The 26,675-nt window shown below is 49.0% G+C and overlaps 1 protein-coding gene across 1 annotated transcript; it reads right to left on the reverse strand.

Moving 5' to 3' along the window:
• Window positions 1-931: 931 nt before the first annotated feature.
• Scamp2 (secretory carrier membrane protein 2) lies at window positions 932-26,383 on the reverse strand. The gene is made up of 9 exons (XM_075965759.1): window positions 26,210-26,383; window positions 11,287-11,355; window positions 10,789-10,887; window positions 8,912-9,029; window positions 7,570-7,698; window positions 6,831-6,990; window positions 5,404-5,505; window positions 2,461-2,581; window positions 932-2,236 (listed from the first exon to the last, which is right to left on the reverse strand). The coding sequence occupies exons 1-9, from the start codon at window positions 26,264-26,266 to the stop codon at window positions 2,102-2,104; spliced, it is 990 nt and encodes a 329-aa protein (XP_075821874.1). The 5' UTR covers window positions 26,267-26,383; the 3' UTR covers window positions 932-2,101.
• Window positions 26,384-26,675: the final 292 nt, after the last annotated feature.

Here is a 26,675-nt window from a genome sequence, read left to right on the forward strand (position 1 = left end):
GTTTTTATATACGCATCCTCCTGAATATTAACCTTCATCAGGTGATGAAAGGAGACAGAGACAGAGACCCACATTGGAGCACCGGACTGAAATCTCAAGGTCCAAATCAGGAGCAGGAGAGAGAGCACGAGCAAGGAACTCAGGACCGCGAGGGGTGCACCCACACACTGAGACAATGGGGATGTTCTACCGGGAACCCACTAAGGCAGCTGGCCTGGGTCTGAAAAAGCATGGGATAAAACCGGACTTGCTGAACATACCGGACAATGAGGACTACTGAGAACTCAAGAACAATGGCAATGGGTTTTTGATCCTACTGCATGTACTGGCTTTGGGGGAGTCTAGGCAGTTTGGAAGCTCACCTTACTAGACCTGGATGGAGGTGGGTGGTCCTTGGACTTCCCACACGTCAGGGAACCCTGATTGCTCTTCGAGCTGATGAGGGAGGGGGACTTGATGGGGGAGGGGGAGGGAAATGGGAGGCGGTGGCGGGGAGGAGGCAGAAATCTTTAATAAATTAATTAATTAATTAAAAAAATAAAACAAAAACTGGTTTTTGAGACAGCGTTTCTCTGTGTAACTCTGGCTGTCCTGTAACTCACTGTGTGGACCAGGTTGGCCTTGAATGTAAGAGATCTGCCTGCCTCTGCCTTCCCAGTGGCTGGGACTAAAATGTGTGCCACCATGCCTGGCTAAAAATAATTTTTTAAAAAATGTCTTTGGAAGAAGTCAAGTTGCCATTGCCAGGGTCCTCCCTCATGCCTTTCAGTGTTGGAGGGCGTTCCTCCTCAGAGCTGAGTGGCTTGACAATCTCTCAGTCCAGCTGCCAAGGATCTCAAATTGTCACCTCACCTATCTTCGTGGGTCCTCAGCCCAAACTTTCAGTAAGCCACAGCCCTCCCAAGTCCACCAGAGATATCAGAAACAGTGCTGTCCGAAAATCTTATTTTTATTTAAGCACAAAAATTGAGACATGACATATACATTTGTACATGGAGGAAAATACCAGAAAGTTTACAAAACCCTGGTGGCTGTCATTACCATTCAATGGCTCTAGGGATAAATGGCTGACAGTATGAGGGTAGCCTCAGGAGGGCCCCAGTTCCCAGAGGCAGGAGGCTGGCCATCTTGGTGAACTCCTGCATCACTGACATAAGGTCAGGTTTCAACAGTGATCTAAGTGTCACTGTAGTGACACAGCTGTGGAGTCCCCAGGACAAGTGGAGATCCCTCAGAAGGATGGCTCAGCAGTCCTGCCTGCAGGACATAGTTCTGGGCTAACTTCCTCCAGCAGCCCTAAGAGTTGTAAGAGGTGAGTATTGCTGAAAATGGGGCAGGAATAAGGCTAAGGCAGAGGGGCAGAGTTCCTCAGGAGGTCAGAAGCCAAAACAAACAGGTCAGATGACACCTACCCTCTCAGAAGACTGCCAGAGGCTGGGTAGGACAACTTGAATGACTGTCTTCAGTCCCTCCCAAGTCAGAAGTCTGAGAAGAGCTAGTGAGGGCCCCCAGAGGGCACAAGGTGCTATTACACCATGGGACAGAGCAGGCATAAAGAGAGGGTCACGACTATTGTGAGGAACACCTGGAGACAATCTGAGGAGCACCTGTGCCCCTGCCCAGAACACAGCGCTCACCTAAAGTGGAGCCCTGGGCAGGTTTATGAAGCCTAAGCACGAAAGGTGAGACTGTGAAGGCCCCAATATAGGTCAAGCCGGCAGAGGGAAGAAGAGTCCAGGGTGTCTGGGAAATTCCTAGTGCAGTGAGCCCAGGGCTGCCAATGATCCCGTGTGGGGGCATGAACACGCATGCACATGAGTGAATTTGTTTCCAGGGGAAGCAGTCCCACTGCTTCCAGACAAAATCCACCGTCAGAAAAGAGAAGACAGCTTTGTTATTTTTTCTTTTCCCTTGTCCCTGTCCCTTCCTCCCCTTCCCTTATGAGGAAGGGAAAGCTGACTACTGAGGAAGGAACAGGGACAAGACAAAATCCCTGCCAGGTCTGTGCTGGGCAGAACCACTGTGTAAGGCACCCACGGAAAGTGCAGCTCAGAAGGCAGGTGACAGAGAGGCTGGGGTGAGGGAAGGAGAGTCGGGAAGACTAATTCCCCTGGAAGGTTCCTCGGGCAGCAGATGAGGCAGCGCTGCGGAAGGTTCTGTTGCTGAAGATGCCCTGGGAAAACTCTTCCTGAGCCTGCTGGAAGCTGGCTCCTGTTCGGCGGTAGAAGGCATGCACCTAGGAAACAAGGCTGGGGTGAGAAGAGCCCAGAGCAATCCTAGCTGTCAGGGTATTCTCCCAAAGGGGCCCCCAAGTGTTTAACCCTGCCTGCCTGACTGCCCACCCGAGTCTTGGACAAAGGTGTTGGGTTCCTTAGGACTTTAGGGACGAGGAATATTTAGATGTCCACCCAGGAGAGATACCTTTTATTTGTGTTTGCTGTTGGCTCATACCCTACTTACCCGCTGCAGGAGGAAAAGTGAGAGCCCAGCACAGAGGGTAAAGAAGCCAGCCACTACCATCATGATGATGGACACAGGTAAGTGCCCACCTTGCAGGGTAGACAGGGCTGCGAGCCAACCACTATGAAAGGAGAAACCAGGGGTGAGGTAAAACTGAGACTTGGAAGTCCCCAAGAGGAGCACTTCTCCCAAACGGCTGTCTTGGTCACCACCTGGGCATCTCCCTGCAGCACAGGGAGCCTTGTGGTTCAGTGACCTTCCTCTGTGACTGGGATGTGAGCGCTGATAGTGTGAGCCCACACTGCTCCAACATGACCTCTCCTGAAGTCTCAGAGGTGGAGTCACATGGAAATCTTCTGCCCCAGTGAGGTCTAGGAAGGAGATGTGACAACTGCCTTGTCAGAATCAACCAAAGGCTCAATGTGTGCTGCTGACTGAGGGTGGGGACGAAGAAGGCACTGGTTCTGCACAGAGGAATCTGGGACAAGGACACTGACCAGCTGTTTACCTTGTCACCTCAGCTTCCCCCATCAGCACTCTGCTTCTCGCAGTTCTGTCATTCTCACAGCCTCAGGGTCCTTAGCTATAAAGGGCTTATTCTCATGCTTCCTGACTTCCAAACTTACAACATAGCCACCGTAATAAAAACAGTGAGGGAACAGCATGAAGACAGAGCAATGCTATAGGCTTCAGAGTCCAGATACACCTATTTTTTTAAATTTTATTGAGTTTTATTAAGCTCTACATTTTTCTCTGTTCCCTTCCCTGCCTCTCCCCTCCCCTTCAACCCTCTCCCAAGGTCCCCATGCTCCCAATTTACCCAGGAGATCTTATCTTTTTCTACTTCCCATGTAGATTAGATCTATGTATGTCTCCCTTAGGGCCCTCATTGTTGTCTAGGTTCTCTGGGAATAGAGAGATTTTTAAAGTTACTTATTTTTATTTTTTCTGTGCATTGTTGTGTCTGTGTGAGGATGTCAGATCCTCTAAAACTGGAGTTACAGACCGTTGTTAGCTGCCATGTGGCTGCTAGGAATTAGCCAGGTCCTCTGGAAGAGCAGTTAGTGCTACTAACCACTGAGCCATCTCTCCAGCACCAGTCTACTTTTTTTTTCTTTTAAATAAGGGTCCTAAAACCAAAGGGGACAGTGAGATGGTTGGGTGGGCAAAGGTATGTAGTATATTAAAGCTGAGTGCTGTGGCTTATACCTGTAATCTTAGCAATTGGGAGGCAGAGACAGCAAGATCAGCAGCCTTGTATAGGAGAACTCAGTTGGTAAAGTGCTTACAGCATAAGCATTAAGACTTGAGTTTAGAACCTCAGACCCCATATAAAAAAGCCTATGCTTATCATCCCAGCAAGCACTGGGAAGGCAGAGACAGGCTCAGAATGCTAGTGTGGCCAGCACTTGCCTCACACTCTGGACGTCCTAACTGCTGCAGGGAGGGGATCAAAATAGTGCCACCCTTCCAGGCTCAAGCTCTCAGCCTCATGTCAAGTTGACATTTTTGCAATGTTCCCTGTGCACTGGGGTAGAAAGGAAAACGTCAGCCATCAGCTTTTCTTTTGGAAATTAATTCTGAGCTAAGACGCAGTTAGCCAGGAAACTCAAACCAGCTACATGTTCCAGAATGGCAAGATGCCTCTCCAAGGAGGCAGGCCCCATCTCCTGCAGTCACAAGGCCTTGAGAGAAGAAGATGGGAGCTGAAGATGTTGCTCTACTGGTAGAGGGCCTGCCTAGCATGCATGAGGCCCTGGATTCCATTTTAAGTGCTACATAAGAAACAAAACCAGAAAAAAATGAAACCAAAACCAAAACACACACACACACATACACAAACCAGGTACAGCCTAGAGGCAGAATAATGCCAAGAAGTTCATGGTTATTTTGGGATAACATAGTGAGTTTAAGAGAGGTAAGGTGTAACTTTGGCTGCATCAGTCCCTGGAAGCGTGCTGCAGGAGAAAAGTAAGAAGTTGCCATACAGTGCCAGACACAGCCCTAAAGATTTAAGCCTAACTGGCATAGTAGCTCGTACCTGAAATCTCAGCTCTCTGGAGGCAAGCAAGAGGATCACCATGAATTTGAGACCACTCTGGGATATATTATATATAATAAATCCCAGGCTGGAGTGAGACTCATCTACACACCATAGAATGTAGAGAACAAGGAAAGACTGGTAGCTACTGTAGGATAATGGGAAGCTGGCGTGTGGCTCAGAGACAGAGGATTGAGTAGCATGCACAAGGTTCTTCTGGGTCTGATCCCTAGAGTCACAAAAAAAGATGACCAGGAAAGAAGGTGTTGTATGGAATTTCCTCAGAAATTGAAACATTCTATCCTATTGGAAGCTCAAGCAGAAAGGTAAAATTCAAAATAGATTTAGGAAGTTCCTGAAACTGACCAGATTCACTAGGGCCCTCCCTGCTAGAGTAAGCAATAAAAGCTGAGAGCTCTCCTTTGCTGAAGGAGCTGAGGTGCAAAGAAGACTCTGAGACCACAGCAGATACCTGGGAATGATGTAGACAGTCACTTAAAAGGACATTCTCCAGCCTGGGGAGCAGCCTGCAGGCTGTGCAGTGTGCTCTAGACTCCCAGCTTCATGGACTGTTGCCCAAGCTGGGGTGGGCTTTGGTAATGCCTGAGTTGTTTCTGCTCCAGTCACTACACCTCACCCATATCCTTGTAAGTAACCCTAATAAAACTTATTGGTTCACCAAGCTAGGCTTTGGTGGTATCGGTACTTTGTTGTCATGGATTCCCTATCTGGGGCAAGTAGATGTGTGCTCCGTCTTCCCAGGAGATGCTTCGTCACACAGCGGAGAACCAAGGCAGATCATAGGATACCCTCCACTCTTTCTCCACCATGGTCAAAACAGGCTCTCCAAGAGCCAGAAAATGGCAAGGAAGTTGAATCCTCTATGATACCTCATATCTTACCTGGTCCCCAAGTTAGGCAAGCCAATCATTTGGATGAAGTAGATCCCTATTTGACAAAAAAATACAAAGAAGAACACGAAGAAGCTGAAAGAGTTGTCAGACCTGTGGAGAGAGAAGAAGTAAATCACAAGCGGGACAGTGAGACGAATCCGTGGGGAAAGGGATTTGCCACCAAGCCTGATGCTCTATGTTCAATCCTGGAGCCCAAAGGATGAAAGGAGAGAACTCTCACAAGTTGTCCTATGACATACTTATGTGCACTGTGGCACATATGTATATGTGAATGTACACACACATATCAAAACCACAAACAGATAAACCTAGGGCTCGAGGGATGGTTCAACAGTTTAGAGCACTAGTTGCTCTTCCAGAAGACCTATGATTCCCGGGATCCACATGGTGCCTCACCACTGTCTCTTAATTCCAGTCTCAAGGGATCCAACACCTTCTGGCCTGAGGACACTGCATGCATATGGTGCACAGATATTCACACAGGCAAAACACTGACTCATACAGTCTTTAAAGCCTGTGAATTCAATGCACTAAACTTCCCCCAACACACACACACACACACACACACACACACACACACACACACCCTGTAGACTTCAGAAGCACGCTGCAAAGACTCCTCAAGAATTAAGGACCTCCAACACTGTGCTATTTTGTTTTAGGTATAGACAAGGGTCCCAGGCTGGGCTCTTAATTTCCTATGTAATCTTGAACTTCTGACCCTCTTTTCTACACCTCCCAAATGCTGGGAGTATAGGCGTATGCCACTAAACCTAGTTTTATGTGGGGCTGTAATAGAACCCAGGCTTTGCACATCCTAGGCAAGCACTCATCAACTGAGCCATATCCTTGGCTTTGACCACTGCATCCTTGAGAATCAGAATACTATGCAAATTCAGGATCTGCCTTGCTGATACTTCTGGCTCTTCATCCTAAGACTTGGAGGACTCCCAGCCCTAAAAGCATCAAGCATGGAAGTTTAATTCCAAATCCCTAGAGTGTCTTAGAGATACATATATTTATGCTCACATATTGGCAACAGATCATATGGTGAGCCACAGCATCTGACATCCAAAGGGCAGCACCTCAAGTCTCAGGAAGGTGCTCCCTCTTCACAGCAACTAAATCCCTGCCTGCCAGTTAATCGGCCCAGGAACAGTACCACAGCAGGGAGGCTCCCAGTCCCTCTCATTTGCCTGTGTTCATTCATGAACAGGCCTCTAGCTAACCTCACTCACAGGGTAGGCTGAGGTAAATGGCTTTTAATTTGTCTGCTCTGACTCAGTGAGAAAAGGAAAGCAATTTCCCCACTACTTTGTTCTGAGCTAGGACTGTGATGAGACCCAGAGCTTGGATCTATCGGCTGCTCCTGGGATGCCAGCCATACCCTCATCCCTTGTACTAGCTCCACTCACCTGAAAGCCTTGTAGATTGGTCGGTACCAACAAAGGAAGGCACAGGGGGTGAAGATCACAAACCAAAGGATGGAGAGGCCAAAGGCCGTTCCATTAGCGGCGTTACTTGTGAACCAGGCCAGGCATGCGAGGAGGTTTAAAAACAGAGTCACTGAATGCACTGGAAAGGGGCAAGGAGAGAAAAGAGGTTTGACCCAAGGTGGCCCGAGGCCTGGCTGCCCACAGAGCAAGCCACTCCCTAGGAAAGGCCTGCTGTGAGGGAGGCTGCAAATACAGGAAGGGACTTCAGTCTATACTTAGGCAAGATTAGCTTTCAGATCCTGGTTCTCTGGGACCTCACACCAGTGACCAAGCTTTCTTAGGAGGTGACAGTGAGATCTAGGTTTCAGGGATAGATGTGGTAAGGTGCAGAGCCAGGGCTCATCCTCGGGGAAGGAAATAAGTCTTTCTCAAAGGCCCACAAAGAAGGTGCAGAATTTTTCCTCACTGCTGCAACCCAGAGGCCTTTTAATGCGGTGAGCTCTACAGGAACACAGAAGTCTCTGGATAGTCCCTTCTCCCTTTCAAAGAAGTCTAGCTGGCCCTCTTGAGCAGGTTCCCAGACAGGACATAAAGAACCTCCCCATGCCAGCCCAAACACTGGGAAGGACAAAGTCTGTGAGAGGTCTTGACCCCAGGGAGCAAGGCCCAAAGTAAACACAGACATCTCAAGACAATGTCAGTGCACCCCGGAACTCACACATCCAGAGATAGTAAAGCATTTTGCATATCCGCTGGTAGTCAGCAGGGATCTCTGTGGAGAAGTCCTGATAGAAGCAAGGCTTGACTGGGCACCACGAAGGCAGGGGCGGCCAGTTGTTGTCTCTCACTGTGTAAAAAGGATTCAGCCTCATCAGTGGCATGGAGGAGAGCACACACTGGCCCAGCTTATAGGCAAAGCAGAGCTTGCAGAAGTGCCCCTACAAGCAGAGTTCAGGAGTCTCGGGGGCTTCATGGACCATGACATGAGATCAAAGAGGAAGAGAAATACCCAAGACAATGAAGCCCAACTACATCAGAGAGAGCTAAATATCCTAAGTCAGCGATTCTCAACCTTCCTAATGCTGCAAGCATCTGCCTGCTTTTACCTCTTGAATGCTGGGATTAAAAGGGCAAGCTACCACATGCCTTTTAAACTACTTTTATTAGTGACCAGCGCATAAGCAGGACAACCAGGGTTGTCATCATAAGCATGTATAGGATGACTATACAAGTCAAGCCACCACCATCTTGGGAATTCAGCTGCATCCTGTAGCAAAAGCATTATCCCAGCTGGGCTTGTGAACCATTTACCTCCCCTCATGAAGGGGGACTGGTCAGGAGACCCTCATCTAAGTATCCAGACATTCCCTACCACAGGTCGTTTGCAATTCTGCTTTAACCGCACACGGTCTTCGGGGAGGGGCTACTCTATAAGGAAGGGGGCTCCATCTACACCGCTACAGGGAAGTCTTCATCCCTGCTGGGTAAGGCTTTCCAGGTGTGGCCTGTTGGAGGAACACCCACACCCCTGGAAGTAACCCCTCACCTATGCTCTGGGAGGAAGCCCAATAAATCTATTGGTTCCACAGAGAGAACTTTGTCATTGGGATCTTGTTTATGTCTCCTTCTGGGAAGTAATTTTAACAACAACATGGAACTCTGGGCCCAGGGAATCAAAGAATTTCAGATCTGGGAAGGAATGCAAAAATAGCCCGTATCTGTCAGGCCTATTCTGCTGGTATCCTAACTTCTGCCTAGACCCAGCACCCACCCATTCTTCCTTCCTTCCTTCCTTCCTTCCTTCCTTCCTTCCTTCCTTCCTTCCTTCCTTCTTTCCTTTTTTTGGATGCAGTCTTGCTATATTAGAGCCTTGTCTTGCCTGGAACTTGCAGTGACCCTCTTGCCTCCGCCTCCCACATGCTAGGGCTACAGATATTGCCACTATGCTAAGCTCCCCAAACCAATATGCTTCCAAAATCAAAAGCTTTGCAAGATCTCCCATGAAGATAGCTCAGTACACTGCCAGGTAGAGGAGGCTAGACCCCAACAGTCTTCTTTACCATGTAAGTTTGCCGCGGTATTCTGCAACTCTCGCTCCTTGCGTTCCAGCTCAGCAGCTTTCCTGTCTAATTCTTCCTGCTGCCGAAGCAGGCCTGCCTGGGCTGCAGCTGCAACAGCCTAGAGAGGACACGAGCAGGGAACAGCCAGAAATGAGGAAGGAACAGTGTCAGCCCAGGTAGGCCAGCAGAGGCACTTTACCCAGGCAGGAAGAGCTAGCAGGAGGTCTCAGAGGCAGCCCTGTCCAGTAAAGTGTCTCTGGTACTAAGGAATACCATGCAAATGCCTAGGTGATCCACCGCCCACTACCCTTATACCACCTTGACTCCTTGGTCCTTGCCAGGACTCTCCACTTCCTCCCCTTCCCCCATGGCTTGTCTAGTTCCCCCATACTGGAGTCCAGGCTAAATTGAATTATATTGTCCTTTGGGTAACACCAAAAGGGAAAGACTTCACAAGAGCCCAACCTGAAGCCAGAAACCCAGAGACCTGAAGCTACAGGGAAGAACCCAAAGCGAGTGTGCAAAGTCGAAACAATGCTAAGCTGCCAGCAGAAAGCAGAGGGAGGATGTGAGGCAAGCCATGGACACCAGAGCCCCAGGAATTTACACCAAGGCAACCTTCCTCCCTATTCTGCCCAAGGAGCTGCCTCCTAAGCCCACCTGAATAGTGTCTGGCCATGCCTTGGAGGCAGGCCATGACTATGGCCCTTCTCTGCCTGACTTTCATGGCAGGCAGGGGCCAAGCTTTATCACCTCTGCAGGCAGAGCAGAGCCTTCTAATGAGGCAGCTCAAGGACGCTCAGGTGAGGCTAAGTAGAACTGGGCCCAGGGTCCTGCTCCTGCTGCTGCCACCACTGTTTGACCCCATCGTTCTCCTGGAGAATGAGACGGTGGTCCTCCAGAGCAGCCAGTCCACTGGCCATCTCACAGGATGACAATCAGGCATAAGTGTACACATTTCACCAAAGCAGTTCTCCAGAGAGTGAAGGCTGCCTCTGGACACTGGGATTAGCACTGACTGTACAGTGTCACAGTGAGGGTTCTAGGCTCATCTCCCTGTGCCGTCACTGGAACAGAGGCAGGGTCTCTGCACCCCTACTGCATCACCCCGATGAACATAAATTGACCCTGCAAGTAGGGATTGTCTCACTCCACAGGGTTCTAGGAGCCAGCCTGAAGGCTCCAGGTGCCCAGCCCACCCTCTCGCTCATCTACGCTAGGCCTACCTTTGGAAGCTTTCGCATGTAGCTGTCCCTGGGAATACTATCTCCTCCTAGTAGCATCTGCCTCTCTGAGGGCTCACCCGCTGCCAGGAATCGGGCAGGCAGAAACTTGCTGGCCTGCCTAAGCAGGAGCTGCAATACACAACTCCACTGTGGGCCATGCTCACCAGGGCAGTGAGAAGCCCGGGGTGGGGATGAGGGTGGGGAGGTGACTGAGGCCAGCGTCAGGCACAAGCAGACAAGGTTCAGCAGACCCAGTGACAAGACAAAGGCAAACAGGATGGAAGGCAGGAATAAACGAGGTTGAAAAAGAGAGGGGCCAGGGTTGTAGTTTGGTGACAGAGCTATTGTAAGGACCCTGATTCGATTCCCAGTATCACAAACAAAAAAATAAAGAGATTCTGGGACCTAAGAAGGACCTGAAGTGACACAGCAGGGCAAATGCTCTCTGAAGACACCAAAGATGCTAGCCCAGTGAGTAGTGCTTACTTCAGAGGTGGGAGTGGAAGAGTGACGCCACAGGTTGGTTCCAAAGAAATTCACAAGCCACCTCAGGGACAAAGGTCCTTTGCTGCCCCCAACCCTACGGGTTCAACTATGGACCTGGGTGATTCCCACTTGCACAGGAGAAGCCAAAGAACTCTCAACCTGTACCTGGGGTGTTGGCTGTGCAGGCTCCACTGAGGGCTGGAGAACTGCTGGCTGCGAGGGCCCAGGATGTTGTGAGACAGGAACCGTTGTTGCTGCATTTGTCTGTGTGGGGCAAAGGAGGGGAATGAGAGGATTCTACTAGTGGCAAACCACAGTGAGGGACCTGATCTGGGCTCTCTCCTGCAGGTTTTTGGCCAACAAGGCTTAGGCTTAGAGAACAATGACCTCTAACCCATACCCCCTAACCCATACTCTTGGCCTTGCTAGATACAAGGCTTTCCAGCATAGCCCTGTCACAGACTGACAGGAGAACTTCAGTGACGTCTCCATTCTTACCTTACCCCAAGTCCTCACCTGGACTGTCCCTCTGAGGATGTTAACTCCCCAGAGCTGTTCTTTTCCTGCCATGTTCCTTCCCCAGACACCTTGGCACCTCCCACTAGCACACAGGCCACTACCTTCCAGCAGACAGCACAACTCAGAGACAGGACAGTCACCAACCTCCGAGAAGGGATTAAATTCAGCCAGGCCACCCTGGGGGGCATTGGTCAGCTGGGTCACAGAGGGATCCTGGGAAGGAGAGAAAGAGGCATTAGTTATTGATAGGAGGAAACACCCCTGACCAGAGGTTAGCAGGCAATCCCAAGTCCCAAGTATCCAAGGTTCTGGTCTGCTCTGCAACCAAGTCTCTTCATCTGAATGCTTTACCTTTCTGGAAACAGTCGGCCCCACGTAGGTGTTCTCAGTGCCCAGATCCAGAAGGGGTCACAATATTTAACCCTGGTACTTTCTTCACTTTGGTGGGGAGGGGGTAATGTGGTTGGTGGCAGTAGAGACCTTCCTGTACTGTTTTATTTACTTATTCATTTAAATTAATTTTATTTTATGTATACTGGTGTGAGGTTGTTGGATCCCCTAGAAATGGAGTTACAGACAGTTTTGAGCTGCCCTGTGGGTGCTGGGAACTGAGCCGGGGTTCTCTGGAAGAGCAGCCAGTGCTCTTAACTCTTGAGCCATCTATCCAGCCCTTTTATTTATTTATTTATTTATTTTGTTGTTCTTTTTTCTGGCGCTGGAGATGGAACCCAGGGCCTTGTGCTTGTGAGGCAAGAGAACTCAACCACCGAACTAAATACTTTTCCCTGTTATTTCTTAGTCTACAGAGAGCATTTTATTCCTCTTGCTTTTTAGAGATGAGCTGAAGGTTCTGGGACGGAAACATGCTGCTGGCTGCCAGCAGTGACTGTTAATCAGGCACACTTGCGAGGAGGGAGAAGATCTCAGATGAAAAGGCCTGGAAAGTGTTCCTTTTCTTTCTCATTCTTAAAAAAAGAAAGAAAGAAAGAAAGAAAGAAGAAAACAAAATTCCTTATAGTTCAGTATGGCAGTATGCCTGTGATCTCAGCACTCTGGAGGCCGAGGCAGGAGAATTAGGATCCAGAGAGTTCTAGGCCAGCCTGGGCTTACCAACACACCAGCAGGGCTATAGAATGAGAGATCAGGAGATCAGCACAATACTCAAAAAAAAAAAAACCAGAAATGGAAATCAGCAGCAGAATACAGTCTGCCTGTGTTTCTGTTGTCTTGCTCCCACCCTCCTCTTTGCTTAGGTGGCCCTTTTGGTGGCAAGACAGTTTTTATTCATCAATCCTGCTCACGAGTATGGGGTTCAGGTCTTGCTCCACAGCCTGCAGGAACTCTGGGAGGAACACAGGAGAGAGTGCCACTGGCTGGAGTTCGTTCTCAGACCTGCACTTGTTTTGTTTTAGAAGACAAGAGTTTCCTATACTCAGGTCAGCCTCAAATTGTAAATGTTGGGGAATATTATTTTAAGGTGTGTTACTTTTGTTTATGTTTCATTTGTTTAACTCTGTGAAGCTGTTTTACTGTGTCTATCTAAAACACCCGATGATCTAATAAAGAGCTGAACAGCCAATGGCGAGGCAGGAGAGAGGAATAGGCAGGGCTGGCAGGCAGAAAGGAAAAAATGAGAAATTTGGGGGAAAAAAAAGAGAACTGGGAAGGAGGACTTCAGGGGCCACCCCCCCCCCCCAGCCCTGCAGCTAAACAACCAGACACTGAGTAAGTAAGAAAGAAAAGGTAAACAGGAATAGAGAAAGATAAAAGCCCCAGGATAATTTACGTTAAGAAAAGCTGGCAATAAACCAGGCAAGCTAAGGCCGGGCATTTATAACTAAGAATAAGCCTCTGTGTGTGATTTATTTGGGAGCTGGGTGGTGGGCTCCCCCAAAAGTAAAAAAAAAAATCCAAAAAGTCGGAAGAGTAAAACTTTACCCAACACGTAAAGACCAGGATGGCCTTGCTCTTCTGATCCTCATGAGCCCACCTCCCAAATGCTGGGAGTACAGCTGTGTAGCATCACACCTTGCTCTATAGACCCAATTCTTAAATACTGTGACGGTGTCACAGACACTGAGAGCACGCCCCTCAGCTCACAGGTGTGGAAGACACTGGTCATGGTGAATTGGCAGGAGCTTCCTATTTTGAAACTTAATGGAGCTAAGTGTCAGCACCAAGAATGGCCTCTGGCTTTTCTATACAGGAGATCTAACTTCCCACGGGGACCAGCAGCGCCTAGGATAAAGCTGTGCCTGAGCACCCCAGTGCCACACCCTGAGTGGAGCACCAGCTGGAATCACTGGAATCACAGCTCATCTTAGGGACCCTGTACCTCCTTTCAACCTCCTCCACCAGACTGCGTCCTGTCTGTTGGACACACACCTCTGCTTTGGTGACTCCTGCAACTCAGTGTGACAAAGTGAGGCTCTAGTGGTCACTAAAGGCCACGGGGACTGGTCCTGCGGTTATTCCTACTAGCCGTCTTCTCTCAGGATCAGTCGGCCTGTGGGAGGCTCTGGCTAGGGTCTACCCTGCTTGCAAAGCCAGAAGATACATACCAGTGCAAGCAAGCCCAAGTCACTGAAATCAGACCCCAGTCAAGGAACTGGCTAGTACAGTCTGTCACAACAGGACACAGGAACCAAGGGGCAGCTCAGGTAGCAGTTTCAGGAGCTGGCGCATACACACCTGGCTAAAGTGTGCATGTTTGATAGGCAGCTTGAAGCTCAAGGCAAGGTTCCATTTCTATCACAGGACAGTCAGGTAGCAGATTCTTTAGGGTGGTGATGAGACGGATGGGACTACCCTGTCCACAGAGTCTCCCCCTCCCCTTTCTCTAATGTCCTCAAGGTATGGCCCTGGGGCCCGAACCAGGCTCACCCTAACTAGTGAGCTGGGAGTGCTCTGCAGCTGGGGCCTCTGGGTCTGGCCCATTCTTCAGGCTCCCTGGGGTTTGCTGAGGGGCCTGTGAGCCACACTGTAGTGCGTCTTTGTTCCCAAGCGCTGCCTCATGCCAGGGAACCTGCAGGACAACAGAGGCCTCTTGCCTGGGACCAGATGAGACTAACACTGTGACATATGGGGACTTCTCCCCTAAGGAAACCTGAGCTGTCCCTGAGAGAAGCTGAGGTTAGATGAGGACAGGGAGGGGGTGAGGACTAAGGGAAGGTGACATTTCCTAAATGTCTACTATGTACCAGGCTCATCACGTAATGACATTACTGTGAATTCTATTCACCCAGAACCGATCAATGTGTCACATCACTAGGAAGTTATTTGCTATTTATTTTTGAGAAACTTACTCCATATTGCCTTACAGAATTCACTATCTACAGATCCCTTAACCCCACCCCGACACAAGAGTCTCTGTTGCAGCTCAGGCTGTCCTGAAACTCAGTATTGTTTACCAGACTGGCAGCGAACTCGAACCTTCTGCTATGGCCTCTCCAGAGCTGGGATTACAGGTATGTGCAACCACACCTAGCTGGGCAGTGACTCAGCTTCTCTCCTTTGTTTCTATAATGTATTGATGGGCTGACGAGAAGGCTCAGTGGGTAAAGGCGATTGTCACTTTGAGTTTAATCCTCGAAACCTACGTGGTGGAGAGAATGAACTCTCTACAAGTTGTCCTCTGACCTCCACACATGCAGATATGCAGGTAAAAGGAAGAAAGAGGAGCCAGGTGGTGGGAGTGCACACCTTTAACCCTAGCACTCAGGAGGCAGAGGCAGGCGGATCTCTGTGAGTTCAAGGCCAGCCTGGTCTACAGAGTGAGTTCCAGGACAGCCAAAGATACACAAACCCTGTCTCAAAAAACAAACCAAAAAAAAAAAAAGAAAGAAAAAAGGAAATATTCATTATATTTCATTCTGTAAAGACTTGATACAGATACTCTGGTCAGCTTTTGTGTTTATGGCTCTACTGAAAAAGACAACCACAGATTTCCTCATAACCTCCACCACAGCCATATGAGAGACATAGATGGGAAAGCTCAGTGCGGGGCTGGTAGCTCAAGATCCCTGGGGCAGGAGACTGGAGATGGCTGGGAGGTTAGGAGCACTTGATGCTCTTCCAGAGAACCCACATTCAATTCCCAGCACTGACATGGTAGCTCACAGCCACCTGTAACTCCAGTTCCAGGGAATTTGATGCCCTCTTTGACCTCCTCAGGCCTCATACACATGGTACATAGGCCTACACACAGGCAAACACCCATGTACATTATGTCTGAGTGCGACTCCGGATCCAGGTCTGACTCTAGCGATAGGACAGTAAGCCTGAGACAGCAATGCTGCAGGACAAACAGAAGATTATCAATTACTATGTGGCTAAAGTAAACGACTCCTATTCCCAAAAGGCATGAGCAAGGGCTTCCTTCCTAAACTTCAAAGAGCTGGATGTTGGGGCACATCTTCAGTAAGTCACAGGTAGAGCCTTCTCATGTAAGGGTCACACTGACGAGCCCGAGGAGGACCATGAGCTTTCACTCCAAGTCACAGAAATGACATTACCAGCGTCAACTTTTCCCACTCACCAAGCACCAGTTGGCTCTTAAAGGGGTAAGCAGTTATTTAGAAGAATGGCGAGGTCCAAGCACACCTACACGGAAGATGTAACCTCAAGCCCCCAGCTGCTCAGACTGGAACAGCACTTTTACTAACTGATACGAGGGAGCAAAGCTAAAGTTAGTTCTTTACATTCAGTGGACAGCTACAGTGTGAGTTCACAGTCTGGCGGACTGGTAACTGAGACAAGTAGACACATGCCAAGAGTATGCTGGGGTGAGGTACAGAGTGATCGACAGGGAAGGGTTGGGAGGAAGGTGGGTGGGACGGTTAGCTTTAACTGTGAACTTGCTTCAACTTTATAATCATCTGGGGAGTCTCTCAATTGGAGACTCTCCACACTGGGTTGGTTTGTGGGTTTGTCTGCGGGAAGGTTATCTTAAGTTAATGGATATGGGAAGCCCCAAACCACTGTAGGTGGCTCCATTCTCTGGGCAGCCAGGGAACCCCTGAACTATGTAAGAGTAATCAAGCTGAGCATAAGCAGTGAGCATCTATGCCTTATATGCTCTTCGCTCTTAACCGCAGGCGCGAAGCCTCTGTTTGAAGTTCCTGTGTTAACTTCCCCATAATGTTGGACTGTAATGGAATTCTAAGTCGAAATAAACCCCATTCCCCCCTAAGTTGCTCCTTGCCAGAGTCTTTTATCACAACAGAAATGAAACTAAAATAGTGGGGTTCCCAAAAGAAAGGAGGGAGGCAAGCAAAGGCCCAGAAGATCAAGGCCAGCGGCGGGTAAGGAGCATTTCCACTGCAGTAGAGTGTGAAGGCCCTGGGAGAAGCGTGGCTGGGCTGGGGTTTACAAGGCCCCTCTTCCTGGTTTGGAGGGAAATCTCTTTGTGTGTTTCTTATTTCCCGATTAGCTCTGAGCCTCACTGACTTCCCTGCTTTCCCGTTATATGCCGCACTCAAGCTCCTGGTGTGAGACTGTTCCAGACTCCAAAGTAGCACATTAAACCCTCGGGTCTGGCAGGGCAGTGCATACCTGTAATCCCAGCATCATGAGGCTGGCAGGAGGAATACTACAAGCTGAGGCTACCGACATCGTGGGTGTGAAGCCAGTCTAGGCCACACAGCAAGACCGCATCTCAAAACAAAAGAACAAAACGAACTATCCTGAAGTCACACAAAAAGGTTCCATTCTGTAAGTGTCAAATTAGTTTGGTCAAGTTAGTTTCGTTAGGCCGGCAGGAAAACACACAAAACATAATGCAACAAGACTGTGGGAAGTATGGGTGGCCTCTTTTCTGTCTCCCAAAGTTCATAAAATGTGATAATGACACTTTGACCTCAAAATACAAGGGCTAGAGGAGGGACATGTTGAAAAAAAAATTGGGATGTAGCTCATTTTGGTAGAATGCTTGCTTAGCAAGTATGAAGCCCTTGGTCTGATCTTCAGCACAGCATACACGGGGCAGGATGGTATACGTCTGATGGGGGAAGAGTCTTCTGTTTTGTGTTAATTTCATTGGTTAAATAAAGAGACTGCCTTGGCCCTTTAATAGGACATAAAATTAGGTAGGCGGAGTAAACAGAACAAAATGCTGGGAGAAAGAAGCTGAGTCAGGGAGTCGCCATTGTTCTCCCACTCCAGACAGATGCAGGTTAAGATCTTTCCTGGTAAGCACACCTCGTGGTGCTACATAGATTATTAGAAATGGGTGAAGAGGCTAAAACTAATGGGCCAGGCAGTGTTTAAAAGAATACAATTTCCGTGTAATTATTTCTGGGTGTAAGCTAGCCGTGTGGGCGGCAGGGTGCCGGGGGACGCAGCCTCGCCGCTCCTACTACAACATACGTCTGTAATCTCAGCACAGCATACACAGGGTAGGATGGCATACATCTGTAATCTCAGCACAGCAGAATGATCAGAAATTCAAGGTGAACACCATTAATCCCAGATGGAGCTCTACAAATCTGAGGACAGCCTGGTTTATCACAGTGAGACCCAGTCTCAAAAAGTAAACAAATACACAGGCCCCCATGATGTCACATGCCTGTAATCCCAGCACTTGGGAGATTGAAGCAGGGAGATCTGCCTTGAATCTGAGGCCAGCTTTGGCTATATGATGGTAACAAGATCCTATCTCAAAGAAGGTGTGGGGGGAGCAAGCATTTGAGAACCTATCTGAAGGGCAAGGCAACCCTGGGTCATGTTCCCTGCCACTGGTAGTGATGTCCAGAGCGGACTCGAGAAGGACATAGGAACTTCTTGGCCCTGAGACCCCTCCTATGGGCACGGTCTTCTTAACTTATGCTACTTGCCTTCTCCCCCCACTTCCTGCCCATTCCCTACACAAACCAATTCATGAAATGCTGTGGCGGGGCCACCAAGAGAAAGCCTTGTCCATGGCCCTGGAAGAAGCCGTGCAGAGCATCAAACCTGATCACACGGAGCCCACGTGAGAGTAAAGGCAGCAGTGTCACACGGGAGCTGGGAGCGTCAAGACCGGAGTCGCTCCTTAATTGGTATCGGATCACCTACGCTTTAAAATGAGCGATGGTGGCACACGCCTTTAATCCCAGCACTTGGGAGGCAGAGGCAGGCGGATCTCTGTGAGTTTGAGGCCAGCCTGGTCTACAGAGCTAGTTCCAGAACAGGCTCCAAAGCCACAGAGAAACCCTGTCTCGAAAAACAAAAACAATAAATAAATAAATAAATAAAATAAAAAGAGCGTGCTTGTGTTCTGCAAGTGAGAAGGCTGTACTCAGGTATTTTGCTTGGCTAGTTTTCTTTTTTAGAGACAGGGTCTCACTGTATAGCCCTGCTGGCCTCCAGATCACAGGATTTACCGGCCTCTGCCTTTTGATTACTGGGGTGGGGTTAAAGGTATGGGCCACCACATTTGTCTCAATTTTCAGTTTTGTATTGTTTACTCATTAATGTCTGTCTTTCTTTCTTCTTTCTTTCTTTCTTTCTTTCTTTCTTTCTTTCTTTCTTTCTTTCTAATCTGCGGGTGACCCTGGTCTCCTGATTCTCTTGCCTCTACCATCCAAGTGTTGAATTATGAGCTTATACTACCACACCCAGCCTGGAAGAAGGTTATGGAGCCTTAGAGGTAAGAGTGTAAAGAGAACAGCCAGGAGTATCAGGAAACCAGCCTGACAAGGGGAAGGCCAGACTGGAGCAGTTAGGACTTGACCTCAGTGGAGGGGGACACAGTCACAGGAGTCTGAGCATTCTGGTCATCATGAGGGACATGCAATGTTCAGGAAGGGCAATGTCAGATCATGACTGCTGGCATGAATGGGTTAAATTAGGGGGCAGCAGTTCTGGATGGAGGAGTCTGGGACTCTACAGACCTGGAGGAGATATCACAGGCTCAGGAACTCAAAGCTGGTTAAAATGGAAAGGCTGCCAGGAGACTGCTTTTTTCAGGCTGTGTGGGAAAGGAGAGGACCTGTGTAGATTCTGGACCACACTGGAAGTGTCTGTGGAGAGATCTGGCTGGCATGTCTAGAAAAGTGTGGATGGAAGCTGGAAACGTGTCGGAGCCTGAGAGTCAGCTGAGGACTGAGCTACACAGCCAGGATCTTTGGGTGAGGATGCTATTCTGAGGCTACTGAAGCAGAGGCAGAGAGTGGGAACCAGGTCCAAGACAGTACTCAGAAATACTAAATGGAGAAGACAGGAAATAAAAATAGCCTGAGATAAGCCAAAGTTATCAGAGAGATCCTGGAGAGAGTCAAGTCAGGCAAGTGTGTGTCACGAAAGCAGCAGACAGCCCCAGGGGCTCAGAGAGAGATCAGGTACGGTGTGTGGTGGACGGGTACTGGGCATGATCATATTGCCTGCAGTCTCAGTACTCAGGAGGTGGAGGCAGAAGGATCAAAGTTCAGGTTCGTCTTTGGCTCTAAGTTGAGGTCCAGGCCAGCCTGGTCAAATTGAGACATTGTCTTATGGGAAAACAAAAACAAGCCAGGCATGGTGGCACATGCATTAGCTCTTGGGAGGCAGGTGAATTTCTGTACGTTCTAAGATGACCTGGTCTACACTCAGATCCAGGCCAGCTAGGAATACAAAGAACAATTGCTTTGGAGCCATGGCCATGAAGCTGTCTAATCTGCCCACTTTTCTGAGTCCTCACACAGAAAATCCTAACTTCCTTCTTCTTTTCTCTCTCTTTCTTTCAAATGCTGGCCAGAACGTAAGCATGTTGTCTTACAGCACAGGGCCAGCTCCAGACAGCTGCCCAGGAGAAGCTGTCCTCCTGCCTTAATGCATTAAGCCCACTTTGGGCTCTCACCACATGGCTGCTTGCCGACCTGCCTTGATAAGCATACCAGTTTAACTAAAAAGGCATGGCTGTCTTCCTCTTCGCCACGTCCCTCTTGCTGGTGGCTGCCATGGTTTACAGCTCACTTGCTCTGTTATTTCTTTTAAACTCCAATACAATTGTCAGAGAGAGAGAATAAGATCTGAGACTGAAGCAGTCCCTGGGTGACAGAATACAGAGGTGACATCTTAAGAACTGAATTTTGGCTCTTGCTGTCCCTTCATCCAAAATCCCGCATCTTCTCATTCGCCAGACTTTCTGCCTTCCACCCCAGCCCCTTTCTGGCACACGGCTCTGCTCTTCCTCCCGAGATCCCTCACAACTTACTCCCCTGTCCTCATCCTGCCCACAGAATACTGTCCTTGTCCATAAGCATTAGCTCTCAGCTTTGCCAACCACAGACTGCGCACTCATTCACCTTGCTCTCTGGCACCAGCAGGTGGAATAGCAGGGCTTCTGGTGCGTGTAAAGGTGTGAGCAACTCAAGGGGGCACCGGATGGCCCTGGGCACGCCTTGCAATGTGGACAGCACCCTTCTCTGAGTGAGTCTGTCCTAGTTAAATATTACCATCCTCTGAACGAATGATAATCCTATGCAGAGTGACTCCAGAGAAAATTTAACAAGTGTAGGGGCCAAGTTCATCCGAGTCTCTAGCCCAGTTCTAACACCCCCCTGGCTCCAGGTGCTAAGCATAAAGGTGGGAATGCCTCCACCTGGGAACCTGTCTGGAATTGGCCTTAAGCTGTGAGACGCTTGCCATTTTCAATTTTTCCTTACAATTTTTTAAATATTTCTTTTTATTTCATGTGTACAGGTATTTTGCCTGTATGTAGTCTGGGCACCATGTGCATGCATGATCCCTTTGGCGGTCAGAAGAGGGTGCTGGATTCCCTGGAGCTCAGGTTGCAAACAGATGTGAGTTGTCAACACGGGTGATGGGAATCAAACCAAGGAGGAACAGCCAGGTCTTAACCACTGAGCCGCTGCTCCAGACCCATTTTTAAATCTCTCAAGACAATGCTCCTGTTCTACAGTAAGCAGTGGTGCACACCTGGAATCCCAGCACCTGGAAACGGAGGCAGGAAGATTCAAGGACAGCCTCAGTTCCACAGCAAGTCTCAGGCCAGTCTGGGGTATATGACCCCTAACTCAAAAAAGAAAAGAGAGAGAAAGCAAGAAAAGGAAGGAAAAGAAGCAAGCAAGAAAGAAGAGAAAGAAATGAACGAAAAAGAGAGAGGGGAGAGAGAGAGAGAGAGAGAGAGAGAGAGAGAGAGAGAGAGAGAGAGAGAGAGAGAGAAAGAAAGGAAAAATTATATCAGGTCTAGTTGTGATTCTGAGAATTCCCAAAGGCTGGAGGACCCTCTCTGGGAAGTGGCACAGGCCTTAATGTCTATGGACTTAGTGTCCTGTAACTGTTCACACAAATCACATTTCTGCCATCATTTCCCACAGGAGAGAAATATCCTGCATCCCTGAAAAGCAACCACGGCACTGAGATTATCTTTAAACTGCAAGGAGGCAATGTGTGAAAGAGAGATTGTGTGAACTGGCAGCTCCAAGCCCTGAAAGACTGCCTCTGTTCCACACACCACCCCTTCCACACACCCTCCCAGGCCAGCCTTCTCGGCTGTAATCTGACAGAATGCTCGGAGGAAAGCAGCCCTGGCATTTGCTTGGGTGGTCTGATTTCAAGTGGATTGCTGGGGTGGGGGGAAAGACATTACAATGATGCCTCTTTTTAGTTTTCCACCTCTGCATCACTTGACAAGACTGGTGAGAAACATCTGTGAACAGACAGCCTAGAATTGTTCCAGTGCAGGGACTCAACAATCCAGAATTAACAGAGGAACCAGGGTGCGCCGACGGAGGTTGTGAAATCATTAGGCTTGCCTTGCAGCTTCCTGCTTCCTCCTAGGAGTTTGGTAAGCCTCTGCCACACTCCGGGGATTTCACTTTCCACTCAGAACTCCTTTTGGCAGGGCAGTTTTCTAATGATTTCAGTTATACCTATATGCAAGGAAAGGATTCATGGAAGCCTGTGATTACACTTTGAGGTGGAGGAAGTAGGGGCTTCATAAAGAACCTGGATAAAGGGTTGGGGAGATAGTTATCAGTAAATGGATGTCTTTGCAAGTGTAAAAACCTGAGCTGGGTACTTCGTTTTTCAAATATGCATCAGTGTTTTGCCTGCATGAAGATGTCCGGCCCTCTGGAACTGAAGTTCCACACAGCTGTGAGCCGGGTATTGACCCCGGGTTCTCTGAAAGAGCAGTCAGTACTCTTAACCACTGAGCCATCTCTCCAGCCCCACAACTCCCGTTTTAAAACTTTTTTTGAAAGAGGGTCTCACTGAGTATCTCTGGCTGGTCTGACACTCACTCTGTAGACCAGGCTGGCCTCAAACTCACAAAGACTGCTTGCCTCTGCCTCCACAATTCTAGGATTAAAGGCATGGTAACACTCTCAGCCAGAACTCATATTTTTAAAAGACAAAAAGTCAGAAGTAGGGGCTGGAGTGGTGAGGAGTGCTGGCTGTTCTTCCAGTCCCTAGCACCCACATCAGACGGCTCACAACTACCTGTTAACTCTAGCTCCAGGGGATCTAGTGCCTACTTCTGTGCCCTCCTCCCTTGGGCACCAGCATGTATATGGCTCACATGAACACAAGCACACATCACATATTTACTATTTGTAATCCCAGTCCTGAGCAGTACCAAGTCAGGCAGATTCCTGGGCTTACTGGCCCGGCCAGCCAAGTTCTAGACCAGTAAGAGACGGTCTCAAAAAGAAAAAGAAGGTTTTGCTCTGTTTAACTTCCATGGCTATCCAGGACAGCCAGGGCTACATAGAGAAACCTTGTCTCAAAACAAAACTTTATATGAAGGGGTCAAGTATGGAGTCAAAAACCTTTAATCCCAGCACTTAGGAGGTAGAAGCAGGAAGAACCATGTGAGTTGGAAGTCAGCCTGGGCTACATAGGAAGACCCTATCTAACACACACACACACACACAAAATCTATAAGGGGCTGCCCCAAGGCGGAGCACATGCTCAAGACCGAGTTTAATCCTCAGCAACAACAAAACCAAACATCAATAAAATCTGTCCTCCGCCATCCCTTCACACAAAAGATGACGAGACAGCTCAGCAGGATGATCATCACTAAGCCTAACTACCTGAGTCTGCGTCCTGTGACTCATGTGGAAGCAAAAGACTCACTCCTGACCTCTATCCTGCGACACAGCATGAACATGTACAACAAATGTAAAACTTTTGGGGGTGGGGGATTTTGAGACAGGGTTTCTCTGTGTAGCCCTAGCTGTTCTGGAACTCGCTCTATAGACCAGGCTGGGCTCAAGCTCACAAAGATCCACCTGCCTCTGCCTCCCGAGTGCTGGGTGGGAATAAAGGCGTGCGTCACCACTGCCAGGCAATGTTAAACATTTTTAAAAGTGCCAATTGATGACCATTACCAGCATTCTCGTTTCAGGAAAGACAAGGCTGCTCTCTGGCAAGGTGGCCCGTACCTGTTCATCCCAACACTTGGGAGACAGAGGCAAGATTACTGCAATAGCCAGGCCAGCCAGGGCTACATAGTGAGACTCTGTCTAAAAAAAGAAAAGAAAGAAAAGTAAAAAGGTGACAAGCGTGACAATACCACAGCCTTACCTTAGCTGATCTGAAATAACCCCAAGACAAAAATGTATGAGATTCGAAAGTCTTTAAACTGCACCCCACGGGCAGTGAGACCCAGGTCTAGATTCTCCTGTAATGCTAATTCTGGCACACTGTTGGCTCTAGCACGTCCCAGCCTCACTGGAGTCTTGGCTTCTGTAAAGCTGAGATCTTAGAATCGACGTCTAAGAACATTTCGGTCCCCTGTCAGCCACAGACTCCAAATAGTAAGTATATTTTTGCAGTCCACCATTATATGGTATGACAAAAAAAGTCTGTTCTCCAGGCTGACTAGGTGTGACAGTCTGAGTCTGTCACCTCTCCACCTGCATGTTCCTGAGCTATGAGCCAACACCCTGAGCAAATGAAACTGGGTTCACACCTAGCTATCCAAGGACTACACCCTCCCAGTGCCCTAGCCCTGGCAATAGGGAAGCGGCGTACAGCATCCTAAGCTCTGAGCAGAAGCAGCTCCAGGCATCAGATGCAAGGCTGCTTGCTTCGCCTCACACAGCTTCATGCCAAGAGTGGAAAGTCATTCCAGAATGAGGGGGAGCATATCACAGTTAGCCAGGCTCTCTTCTTCCCACAGGATTCCCCTCCAGATGTTGCTGATTTGCTGGCCAACAGCTGCTTCCTGCCCCACCATATCCTGAGGCTGCCTGGAAAAACTCTTATTTGAATGCAATGCAGAAGTTACTTTCTGTCACTTCTAAAATTACTATCACGCTTTGCCCAATCATTTCCACCAGAGATGCCGAAGAATCCTGCCCAGTGCTGGCCCTGGAGAAGATCTGCTGCAGTGTTGGACAGCTGACTGCCCCTGATAGCAGCAGAAAATGTATTATTCTGACAGAAGAAAACTGAACAAAGAAACATCATTGCATACCACATACTCCAAAAGGCTAGTAGATCCTTGCTATATATAACCCAGACTCTAGTGTTACAGAGCCATTCATCATGAAATCAACGGAGTTCACACAAGACAGTAGCAGGAAAACTACAAACATCCTTTCCCTACTCATTAATAGAGGCTACTGCTTGCCTTAAATAAGAGACAAGGTCCTGCTAACGCTCTGTCAAGAAACATTAAGCTAAAAGAGGAATACTCTAAGTTCCCCAGTGGAACAAGGAATGAACTACCAAAATCTGCCTGTGAGTTCCTATCAGCTAGGTCACCTTGAGAAAGAAGCAAAAAATTTCCACTCTCAGCCTGGCTGGGTGTGGTGGCACAAGCTAGTTATGGCTCTACTTGGGAGGCAGAGGAAGGACTCCAAGTTCAGGACCAGCGTGTACACATAGCAAGTTGAGAGCCAGTCTGTGATACATAAAGGGCCAGGGATGAAGCTCAGTGCTACCCATTATGCTCAGAGGATTTGCCTAGTATGCGCAAAGTCGTGGTTCAATCCCCATCACCGCAAAACTTCAAAACAACAATAAATTCTATTCTCCTGACTGCATGACCATCTATCCAGGGCACCTCTGCCTTTTCTTTTCCACCTTTGGAAGGATCCATGGTGGGGAAGCTCAAACGACTTCTCCAACACCTGCAGGAAACTTTGAAGTTGCAGATGACCAAAATAAAATAGCAGCAGGATGAGGCTGTGAGCCTACTGACACAGGAGAAACAGTTGGGCTCGGAAATCACCAGTCAGCACAAGCACCCTTCCCTCAAACTGGTTTCGGGCAGACATGAAAGAAGAAGCACAAAGGGCCCCGTTGCTGCTGACGAGAGTTCCCGTCCTTCAGCAAAGACAAGGTGGCATCCCTGTGTTCTCCACTCAAAAGTTTGGCTTTAAGTCCGAAAACTGTTGTATTCTTGAATGTTCCAAAGGTCAAGCCAGCAACCACCCTTGAAGATTTGCCAAACTAGTGTACCTTGTGCTCCAAGGTCCTTCACCAACACCCCACCCCACCCCACCCTGCAACCCTCTCTTAGTGGCCCAAACTCACTCCAAACAAAGCCCTTGGTCAACATGTAGAATTTTTGACAGAGACCACTTTCTGGCTTGAGCTCTCTACCCTCCCTCGGCTTTCTTTCCTTGTAAACACCGGGGACTCTCCTGTACTTTAGATACTTGCTTCTCTAGTGCTGCTGCTGCTGGGGCGTTGGGTTGTCTCCACCCCACTAGACTTCTACTTCCTCATTATGTTTCAGTGACCCTTTCTCCTAAGATGACTCAAGACAGGTGGATTCCCAAGACTGTAGAAATATCACAGCCACACTCTGCTTCCCTTCCTGTCTCTAGGACACGTCCCTAAGGATAAGACCGTGCCTGCTGGCCTTTCTCCAGCAGTGTCCAGTCAGAGCGGCTACATCCCAGGGCGCAGTAAGAGCCCACTTCTTTCCTTGCTGCAGCGCCCCGCCCCCTTGCCGCAGTTCCACCTGTTGCAAACTCCCGCCTCCATACAAACTATGATAGGCCCGGCTTCATATTCCATTCTCCCATTGGGCAGGCCATCCGTCCCTCCTACGCCACGTCTCCCGGCTCTGGCGAAAGAGGCCCAGGCCGCGGCCTTTGGCCCTAAAGCAAGTTGGGGGTTCTACCTGGAAGGGGTTTACATCCACTGGGTCCGCGAAGGGGTTAGTGTCGAAGGCCGACATGGTGATCGGGGGCCGGCGGGCGATCTCCGCGAGCGCTACTGCCTTAGAGCACTCAGACCCAGCAGCACTCAGTGTAGACCCTCCACTTCCGGGAGCGAGGCAGCCGTTCTGGCGCAGGCGTAGGGCTCTCTGCGGGGGCGTGGTCCTGTGTCGTCACAGAGGTCCGCTCCGCCCCCTGCCCAGCCCACTGGAAAGCGATGGATAAGCGTTCTGTTTCCATCTACTTATTTTTTTTCTGCCAAGGTGCTGGAGGTAGATCCCAGCGCCTCACGAATGATAGTCAAGCGCTGTAGCCCTGAGCTACATTCCTAGTCCTTCAGTTCACTTCCTCCTCCTGTGCAGAATGTCTTCTGATACTTTCTTTCCAATTTGTGTTTATTCTGAGCTTCCAAATGAGGGACCAGCAAGA

This window comes from Microtus pennsylvanicus, chromosome 3 (assembly GCF_037038515.1).
Source record: "Microtus pennsylvanicus isolate mMicPen1 chromosome 3, mMicPen1.hap1, whole genome shotgun sequence".
NCBI lineage: Eukaryota > Metazoa > Chordata > Mammalia > Rodentia > Cricetidae > Microtus > Microtus pennsylvanicus.

What these genes read in the sequence shown, in the direction of transcription:
- Scamp2 (XM_075965759.1), bottom strand. Translation starts at nt 26,266, where the DNA reads ATGTCGGCCTTCGACACTAACCCCTTCGCGGACCCAGTGGATGTAAAC. An exon ending in TACCGCGGCAAACTTACATG is followed by an intron (nt 7,699 to 8,911) that starts GTAAAGAAGACT and finishes CTTTTTACACAG; the next exon opens with TGAGAGACAACAACTGGCCG. An exon ending in CCAATCTACAAGGCTTTCAG is followed by an intron (nt 5,506 to 6,830) that starts GTGAGTGGAGCT and finishes CTCTCTCCACAG; the next exon opens with GTCTGACAACTCTTTCAGCT.